Here is a 10,941-nt window from a genome sequence, read left to right on the forward strand (position 1 = left end):
AAAATCTTGTGACGAATTATCTAGTTTGTCCTGAATGGACATATTAAAAATCTTGTGACGAATTATCTAGTTTGTCCTGAATGGACATATTAAAAATCTTGTGACGAATTATCTAGTTTGTCCTGAATGGACATATTAAAAATCTTGTGACGAATTATCTAGTTTGTCCTGAATGGACATATTAAAAATCTTGTGACGAATTATCTAGTTTGTCCTGAATGGACATATTAAAAATCTTGTGACGAATTATCTAGTTTGTCCTGAATGGACATATTAAAAATCTTGTGACGAATTATCTAGTTTGTCCTGAATGGACATATTAAAAATCTTGTGACGAATTATCTAGTTTGTCCTGAATGGACATATTAAAAATCTTGTGACGAATTATCTAGTTTGTCCTGAATGGACATATTAAAAATCTTGTAACGAATTATCTAGTTTGTCCTGAATGGACATATTAAAAATCTTGTAACGAATTATCTAGTTTGTCCTGAATGGACATATTAAAAATCTTGTGACGAATTATCTAGTTTGTCCTGAATGGACATATTAAAAATCTTGTGACGAATTATCTAGTTTGTCCTGAATGGACATATTAAAAATCTTGTGACGAACTATCTAGTTTGTCCTGAATGGACATATTAAAAATCTTGTAACGAACTATCTAGTTTGTCCTGAATGGACATATTAAAAATCTTGTAACGAATTATCTAGTTTGTCCTGAATGGACATATTAAAAATCTTGTAACGAATTATCTAGTTTGTCCTGAATGGACATATTAAAAATCTTGTAACTAATTATCTAGTTTGTCCTGAATGGACATATTAAAAATCTTGTAACAAATTATCTAGTTTGTCCTGAATGGACATATTAAAAATCTTGTAACGAATTATCTAGTTCGTCCTGAATGGACATATTAAAAATCTTGTAACGAATTATCCTGAATGGACATATTAAAAATCTTGTAACGAATTATCTAGTTTGTCCTGAATGGACATATTAAAAATCTTGTAACGAATTATCTAGTTTGTCCTGAATGGACATATTAAAAATCTTGTAACGAATTATCTAGTTTGTCCTGAATGGACATATTAAAAATCTTGTGACGAATTATCTAGTTTGTTCTGAATGGACATATTAAAAATCTTGTAACGAATTATCTAGTTTGTCCTGAATGAACATATTAAAAATCTTGTAACGAATTATCTAGTTTGTCCTGAATGGACATATTAAAAATCTTGTAACGAATTATCTAGTTTGTCCTGAATGGACATATTAAAAATCTTGTAACGAATTATCTAGTTTGTCCTGAATGGACATATTAAAAATCTTGTCACGAATTATCTAGTTTGTCCTGAATGGACATATTAAAAATCTTGTGACGAATTATCTAGTTTGTCCTGAATGAACATATTAAAAATCTTGTGACGAATTATCTAGTTTGTCCTGAATGGACATATTAAAAATCTTGTGACGAATTATCTAGTTTGCCCTGAATGGACATATTAAAAATCTTGTGACGAATTATCTAGTTTGTCCTGAATGGACATATTAAAAATCTTGTGACGAATTATCTAGTTTGTCCTGAATGGACATATTAAAAATCTTGTAACGAATTATCTAGTTTGTCCTGAATGAACATATTAAAAATTTTGTGACTTATTATCCAGAATGGACAGTTATATTAACATTGGGTTTTCACCAACAAGTCTTCTAATGATATCCAGTCCTAAGTGAAACTGGTGTCGATCTTACCTGCAGTATGTCTGCCACAGTGACTAATTTGAAAATGTTATCTTTCAGCAATATCTGAGGTGATTTTGGCACTGAGCAGTTGAAAAAAAGTAATGGTCATATCTTTAATTCATGAAAATTCTTTTTGGACAGTTTAGTGTCAGTCCATCTGAGAGATTTGTTTTTTTTTTAAAGAAACCTTCTTAGAACAGTTAAGGAAAAACACGTCTAGTTAAAGATTAAATTTGATGTGTTTATTTATATGTAAATGACCTTATCAGATTTTTAGGCCCCTATGGCAACTTTCCAATATTTTGCACATTTTAAAACTTTTATGGATTTAGACTTTGTGACAAAAACCTAATTTGCATAATTAGGTTTAAGGTACACAAATGAATTTTAATATGCATTTTGATGACTGGATTAATTTTCATGAAACCACAGCAATTTTTCAGCATATCTCTTGTTAAATATGGGTTGCTGGAAGGACTACCAATGCTCAGAAGGTAGGAAGAGCAAATGATATTAATTTGGATTCATCAAAATTCTTTTTTCTTTTCAGCCATTAGAGATCATCACTTCCTTTATGATACTTTTATTTTGTTGACATATGTCCCTTTACATTTTAATCTATTTTACATGATCTTGTTTATATCTGTGCATATGAATAGTGTACCAGAGTTATTTCTCATTCTACTTGTACCATTCATTCAAGTAGAAGGGGTGTGGCTGATGGGGAATTTGTGTCTTATAGATACATGTGTTTGAATTTTTTATTTTAGTCTTGAATTTATTTTAGCACAGTAACACATTTTCACATATAGTAAAACAAAAGTACACATAATGGTAAGGGTAAAGTGCAAATTACCTGATTAGCTTCTCCTGTTTGAGCAAATATTGTGGATGCAGATTTTTTAATTTTATTTTACTTACAAATAATATACAAGCAATTTTAAAGTGGAAAACATATTGTCATCAAGATTTTTTAAACATTTTTTATAGGTCAGCCAAGATACTTCCAAAATCCCAATGAGAATGAAATTGCCAACAGATTGATTAATGAGATGGGGTATCAGCGAGAAAGAGTTCGGGAGGCCATCTTGGAGGTCAAGAGGAGGAGAGGTTATCATTAGATATATACCAGCGAAAATTGATTCCTTTTGTGTTATTGCCTGCACCCAATTAACACTCACACATATGTACACACACAGATACATATGAAACAGGGTTTTCAGCCAGTCCATTCATCCATCTTTCTGTCTTCAGCTTAAAACATTTGAAACTCACCAGTCAGACAAGTTCTACACAGTCTTTGAAAGTTTTGGCATATTATACTTTACATCACCCTTTTTATTCTGTGAATAATTACACATGAACAGATTTGTATGTTGCATGATACATGTTTCCTATTCTCCAGGTAAGAGCCCTCATGAATGTTGGGGTCAGTATTTCCAAGGTCATATTCACTGTTGCCACTGGCAAATTTTTGCGTGAAATTTATTTCTGGATAACTTAAGGTCAAGATAAAAAAACTTAGCCACATGCAATACATATGTTACCCTTTGCTCCAGACAGAACTTGGTGGGGGGGAACCAGATGCTCCAAGGTCAAAGTCACATGCTAAAACTATATTTTACCTATAAATTTTATATTTGGATGGTAACTTAATGTTCTAGATGACAAAATTAAGTTAAATTTATTACATTTGGTTTCTGTTAGCACCATGAAAGAACCTTAATGATTACGGGGTTAGGAGATCCAAGTTTGTAATACTAGTCATGCAAGAAGTCAAGAACACCTTGGTGTATCAATTTGGTCAGGTATCAGCATATCCATATTTAATTGTATTAAAACTGCCACATGTCCATGCAGTTTTGATTGCGAACTAATCACTACCCATGTCCAAACAAACGTATATAGTCCAAGCATTTAATGTAACAGGTATTCAGTTTCTGCCTTTCTTTTCCTTTAGTCTATCTTCAGCACAGAAGGAATATTTATGATGGTAATGAGTTTGAACATAACTCTAGAGATTAAAAAAATTATTTATTTGGAATCCTGAAAAAAATACTTAAGGCCACAAAAATTTCATTTTTGTAGATTTAAATGACTGAGTTGACAGTGTTTGCAGTGGTGCGTGATGGGTGTTACTAAATACCAGAAGAGAAATAGGAAAGAGGATAAATTTGAAAACTTTCTTAACATCAAGAAATATTCAAATCCTATATGAATAACTTCAGAGAATATTTTTCATAGGAAAATTTGGTATTCATTTCAGCTGTATATACTGATAGATACTTGTAGATAGTTACAGTTAGATATTGGTAGGTACCAGTAGACAGAGATGACATTTCATGCAATAAAAAGGCCATGTCCTTTAAAGGCAACTAGTTGCAATATGCAGTATATCAGTGTTCATAGAACCAACAAAAATCAGGCACTGATTGTATTAGACAAGTGATTCCTCTATTCTGACAAACTATAAAGGAAATATATAGTGGACTGAAAACAGGTGGTTGCTTTGCATAAGTACATGCATTAAACAAGTATAAACTAGATCAGATTTGACTGTTTATATTTTCTTATGTGAATAGCAATCTGACTTTTGCATCTGGTTCATTTAGTTTAATGAAATGATGAGGAACACTTCAATAAAAACGTGATACTTTTGTGCTGCTGGATAGTAGTTGCCATCATTTCCCAGACATGATTTTTCTCCGTTTCAAAGCGGATTTCCGCTTTTCTCCTGACCGGAATCAGATTTTTCTTGATATAGTCCGTTTTTTATATCTTCTCCAATCCATTTTTTTTTTAAACGGTCTGTCCACTCCCATTCTGCATCAAACCTTGTAAATTATTTGTTCCATATATTAGTTAGCACATGACTCTTGTAAACAGTATTCTGATTGGTCAAAGGTTTCAATTCATCCAATAAATCTTCATGTAATGGAAACTGATGGCAATGGAAAGAAGAAGCATGCTTGCAAAACATGGCGTCCCAAGTTGTTGAGAGATACCATGACATGAAAAGTTTAGATAAACATTTAAACAGTGTATGGAAATGGGAATGGCTAGAGTGAAAAGTTGATGGAAATTTAGTTGGTCAGTTTATAAAAAAACTGAACACTAGAGGACTGGCATTTTGTGACCTCTGCAATAAAGATGTGAATTACGATAATCACGGTTGGAAGAGTTTGGAACAGCACCTACAAAAGAAGCTGCATATGGAAACATTGAAGCTCAGAAGGCATCTGGAAAAAGTGCATTAATCACTATAAGAAAAAAGATTTCTTGCATGAGAGAACAGATGTAGCCCTCTGTCAGAATATGTGCATTGCATGTCGCCAATACAAGCACCAGCTTGAAAGGAAAAAGGCTCTCACTGAGAAGGAAAAGAAATGATTGCACATTGAGCTCAAAAAGTCAGTGGTGACATAAAGGAAAGCTAAAGAAATCTTGCCAAAGCCTCAAAAAGAGCTTGACTGGCATATAAACAGGTTGTGTCCATTGGACAAAAAAACAAGTGAATGTATGGGATTTTTTTAATAGAGTTGATGTACTTGGGTGTTTATTTTACAATTTGTTATGAAAAGAGAGAAGCATAATATATTTGCTGCAAAAATTGAGAAATTTTTTTGACTTAATTACGATGTGAACACTGACATGCACATGAAATAAGTTCAGGATCCTAAACAAATTCATGTGACTAAATGTAGTGAAATTATTGAAGTAAAGTTGAACATTTTTGTTAAGTTTATTAGTTTTTGAAATGATTATTTTGGTTTATTTTATGATCACAAGTTGCACCAGGAGCTGTTTTTTATGAGTGTAAAATGCGTTTTTGGCTGGGGGCCTTCTGCCCCCTGGACCCACTAATCAGAGGTGCTGCCCCTCGAGACCCCATTGGGGGAGGACCCCCAAAGCCCCCTTTTAAACTTTTTCAGCTTTTTTATGGAAGACCAAAATCATGTCTGATTTCCAAAATATCGTAATGTTTGTCTGGTAAATGTAAAGTTTGTACTGTCCAGTTACCTTTATAAATACATGTAAATGAGAAAAGCTTGGATATTTTTTTGTGACAGATGTCAGTTTCATGAGTTTTCCTGAGTAAATTTACAATATTGGAGTGATCAGGATCTTGTTAATGCAAAGGTTTATGGTTATATTCTCTTTACAGGACAACAAGAAATTGCTGTTGAGCATGTAATAGAGTTATTGATTGCTGATGAGGAAAGGAGGGCAAGAGCTGGCAGGCAGAATGAAGCTGCAACTGTCGAGGAATTGATTCAAGGGAGTGGACGATTGACCCTACATGATGACAGCAATCCACCCCCACCAATACCACCACCAACAGCAAAAGCAACAGCAACAACAACACAGCCAAGTCCTCTGAACCATATTGCTGGTAATAGATCCAGTGGGCAGCGACAGAGTGGAGAAAAGAGTGGACAAACTAACCAGACTAGTGCTCCAGGAAGGGCTCCTTCAGTTCCACAAAGCCTGCTGAATATGTCAGGTCCCATGAGTTTTGCTGTTGATGTTCCATCATCCTCATCTATATTTAGTAATCGAGAAGGCAGTCAAACCAAGTCTACAGCATCCAATAGACCATCATCCCCACCCCTAATGGAACCAACCTCTCTACCAGCTTTCGGTAATGTTTCATATTTTTTCAGTCTCTGTAGAGTTTTTGATTAAATCAGCCATTAGATTTTGTTGGAACTGATTTGGAATCCTTAATTAAAACTGTAGTATCACTAACTTTTGTAGGGTACCAATTTTCATGGATTACGGTTTTGACTTGAACCCATTTAAATAGACCTAAAATTGTTTAAATTAAACAAGTCCAGCCTTCTCAAAGTTATGTATTATTAGGTCTAATCTTTCAATCATTTTTACATGAGCTGCAATTGTCCATTCAGCATGATATGGCTTGACTGATGAAGTTTTAAGGTCTGCTATAGTGGTTGAAGTTGGTTGATACATGAGGCAGGCTCAAACAAAAGAGTGATTCCATTGCTTTTCAGTTTAGTTGGCATGTTTACACTTTGATGGATTCTAAACACATCAGATGTTGATACTTCTTGCTGATTGCATTGAGCAAGAGGCAGCTACCTGATCACATGTTTCGTTTGTGGAATTATGACATTATCCAAACTCAGCAGGATCTGAGTTGAATTTTGCCACCTATTAAGCCACTGTGTTCATGTCATGGTCATCAGAAAGTATTAATGGTGGAATTTCATTATTGACAGCGCTTTAAAGAAAAGATGATATACATGTACTTTAATAGCCAATGAGGTTAATGTTTAGTGCTACATTGCCTCCCTTAGATGTTGAGTGAATGTTGATTCGTGCTCATACATGTGGTGGTATTATTTTAATCATTAAAGTGACTGCTGTTTCAAACTTGGAATTAAATAATACTTGTTAGGACCAAAATGAAAGTTATACTTTGTTTTAACTGGAAAACCAAAATAAATTTTAACATAACTTGTGTTTATGAGAAATCTTTTCTTAGAAATTGAAATTAAAAATTAGTCTAGCTTTCAGAAATAAACTTTGGTCTGTATGCCCACCAATGTTTGATATAAGAAAAGAAATTGTCATTTCTTTAGTTCTTTACAGCATTGGTTGTTGGTAGTCCTTTACAGCATTGGTTGTTGGTAGTCCTTTACAGCATTTTTATGAAATTTTCAAAATCATATAGCTCCAAAATCATGCTTTTTGCATCACGATAAAGCTGTCATTGAAAGCACCATTACTATACCTCCCAACCACTACAATTTGGGCATAATGATAATGATTTTATGCTTTGAATTATGTCCTATACTCACATGTATATAGCTTATGCTTTCATTGATTAAAATATATTGAAATAAAGCAACAAAAGCTGTGTTTGTCCTGTTTTGTCTTACTGATCATAGACCAGAAGAGCAAAAGGGGATGACCTGTTTTCCATCCTATATCAGACCGCTCTGGTGGCCTAGTGTTTAGAGCATCCACCTTGGATGCGGGAGGTTGTGGGTTCGAACCCTGGCCAAGTCATATCAAAGACTTATAAAATGGTACTAACAGCTGCCTCGCTAGTTACTCAGCATTAAGAGGTTAGTGTTTGGACTGGCTGGCCTGGTGTCAGGATAATGTGACTGGGTGGGACATCATGCTACATTTCTGCAGCATGATGCCCCAGTGCTAGACATCACTATAAACTACCACACTGCAGACATCAAAGCTACATAAAAAATCCAAATCTCTCTCACACACACACCATCTTATATCCATTCATTAGCTCAAGTTTTGGTATTGCTAATCCTCTTTAACCACTTGGAGGATTGCGAAGAAATTTTACATCTCATATCAACTTTGGGATATTAAAAGACTTCTAGTTGGTCCTAAAAAACATATTTCTAAGCAGGCATCCAGTATGGCCACCAAAGCAGCCATCTTAACAAGTTCATTATCACTACTCCTAATAAATGGAAGTCATACTGGCATGTGGTTTTCCTCAAAAGACTTCTTATGATGTTCAGTTAGTCCTAAATGAAGTGATGCCAATCTAAATCCTAATTTGGCCACCACAGACTCCATCCAGACAATTTTGTTACATCTGCTCCTTCTGAATGGAAAGGCGGGTTCGATCCCTGGCCAAGTCATACCAGAGACTTTAAAAATGGTACTAACAGCTGCCTCGCTTGGCGTTCAGCATTAAGAGGTTAGTGTTAGGACTGGTCGGCCTGGTGTCAGGATAATGTGACTGGGTGGGACATCATGCTACATGTCTGCGGCATGATGCCCCGGTGCTAGACATCACTATAAACTGCCACATTGCAGACATCGTAGCGATATGACTGAAAAATTGTTAAAGCTACGTTAAAAATCAAAATCACATCACATCACATCACATCTGAATGGAAAGTTATATTGACATGTTTTTTTTTACAAAAAGTCTTCTTATTACTTGCATGTTATCACTACTTCTGAATAGAAAGTTGTATCAACACAGGGCATTAAAATCACAACTTAATATGATGTGTAGTTGACCTTGTATAAAAATGATACCAATCTGACATTCAGTATGGTCACCAGAACAGCTGTCTTGAAAATAAAATTATTTCTCAAGAATATCATAGGGTTTCAATGCATGGCAGGTAAGTCTTGTCTTGGATTCTTGCAAACTAATTTTTGACAGTGTCTCTCTTTGAGGGACTCTTGTTGAATCCCATCTTATCCTGAATAATTAATTATTTATGTGCCAATAAATTCTAGAGTTGGACTGGTCAGCCTGGTGTTAGGATAATGTGACTGGGTGGGACATCATGCTATTCAAAGATATTCATATCATGCATGTATTTTCCAAGTGTTCAGTTTATAATAATAGCAGTAGCTGTTCATGATTTTTTTCATAAAAAACAAACTGGTTTCTTCAATTTGAAAACCATTCTCACAGATTCATTATATTAATGAAGAGAATTGGTTGGGTAATGAATCTGTACTGTGAATAGTGGCACAAGATGTCAGGCACAGTGGGTTTATCCAGTGTTCATGTGACTCGTGAATGTTAAATGTCTGTGAAATGTTAGAGGACAGAGATCTTTTTGAAATTTAAACACTTTGCAAGGGCAAATCAAAAGAGCTTAACAAATGTAACAGAAGTATATGCAAGTACTGGAATACTGAGCTCAAGTTAACGACATCACCATGCTCATTGCAAGATGTGTTGAGTCAGCAGTACGATTAGTCACTGTAGAAAGTTAGAAATATATCTGTTGGATAAACTTTGTAAATATGTTTTTGTTTAAGTTCTGGTACTATTCTCCTTGCCTTTTTGTGTATTTATGACAAGAACTTTTGCCAAATGCAGATTAATGGTTAATAATGAAAATGAATGAACATTTGTCATAGTTTATTGTAAGTACGATATGTTTTATGCAGATTACACATTTTATGCTGAGATCATACTTTTTGTTGAGTTAGTTTACACGTACCTGAGTAGTGGTTGCCACATATGCCATTGATACTGAAATCAAGTCAGAACTTATGGATGTTTTGGTTTTTTTTAGATGCTGAGTCATTGAGAGAAGAGTATTTGCGGCTACGGGATCAGAACATGTGTAAGATCTGCATGGAGAGGAATGTAGAGTTGGCATTCTTGCCCTGTGGTCATTTAGTGTGCTGTGAAGTTTGTGGGCAGACACTCAGGTTCTGTCCGATTTGTAGAGCTAAAATACACGCCTCTGTGAAGACATACCTGTCATAAAATGATGATAGCAGGGTCATTCCATGTCAAGTCACCCAGAGATTCCCAGCTGACCATCTCCAATTTCCATGAACTAGTTTTTCCAGGAATACATCTGTATAAATGCTGTCTGCAAAATATCAGTAAAACAATTCCAATTCCTTATTAAGTTATGGTTGTTTAAAGTGGATAGGGGTTGCTTAGTTTCTTCACTTGAAAATTTGTTTGTTTGCAGTGGAGTGTTTTCACATGCTGTTAACTTTTTTATTATACAGATATTGCAAGTGAAAAAAGTGACCCCTCAGTCAGCAATAACTTCATAAGTAAATGAAATTTTTGACTGAAATTTAGCATGCAGCCATCATTTATATTTATATATACCAAGAAGAAATTTTGTGGAAGTCAGAGATGGTCATCCAGGAAGATTTTTGGATTTGGGGTGATTTGGTATGGAATGACCCAATAAGAAAACAACACTTTTTTCATTGTAGAAGGACAAAAGTCATGTTAAAGATGTATTTTCCATTTGCTTTCATTCCTATAACAATAACCATTCTAGGGTATGTTATAATAGTCCTTTAAATTTTGTTTGAGCAGCTTCATATCTCATTCAAATACATTATCAGAAATATATTATGCTACCTCTGAATCCAGCCTTTCCTGAAAGATGAAAAACCCTCTTTCCTTCTGTATAGCTTATAATTGAAAAGTAATTAACTATTAGATTATTCCCTTTGCCCTTATTAGTTGGATTTCCTGTATACTGGATATTTACCAATTTAAACTTTCCCTCATACTGCAAGCAGTGCCACTGAGAATTAGTTGCAATTTCTCATAATGTTAGACCATCAAACATATTAGGTTTTTTTTATTGTGTAGTAAGTCAGATGGTTGTTATGCCTGGTGTATACAACATTTGTGATTTTTCCAGTGAATTTATTCATATTTATTGCTTGTTGTTATTGTC

The 10,941-nt window shown here is 34.4% G+C and overlaps 1 protein-coding gene across 1 annotated transcript in view; it reads left to right on the forward strand.

Annotated features, from left to right (window-relative positions):
* The window catches only part of LOC149799176 (uncharacterized), a 32,156-nt gene extending 22,085 nt beyond the window's left edge, over nt 1–10,071 (forward strand). The window contains exons 5-7 of the mRNA XM_089958152.1: nt 2,738–2,857; nt 5,913–6,389; nt 9,799–10,071. Coding sequence (XP_089814278.1) covers nt 2,738–2,857; nt 5,913–6,389; nt 9,799–9,995 — 794 coding nt within the window. The 3' untranslated portion in view covers nt 9,996–10,071. The remainder of the gene's footprint in view (nt 1–2,737; nt 2,858–5,912; nt 6,390–9,798) is intronic.
* Nucleotides 10,072–10,941: the final 870 nt, after the last annotated feature.

The sequence above is a fragment of the Sinohyriopsis cumingii genome, chromosome 5, assembly GCF_028554795.1.
Source record: "Sinohyriopsis cumingii isolate HCF-2022 chromosome 5, ASM2855479v2, whole genome shotgun sequence".
NCBI lineage: Eukaryota > Metazoa > Mollusca > Bivalvia > Unionida > Unionidae > Sinohyriopsis > Sinohyriopsis cumingii.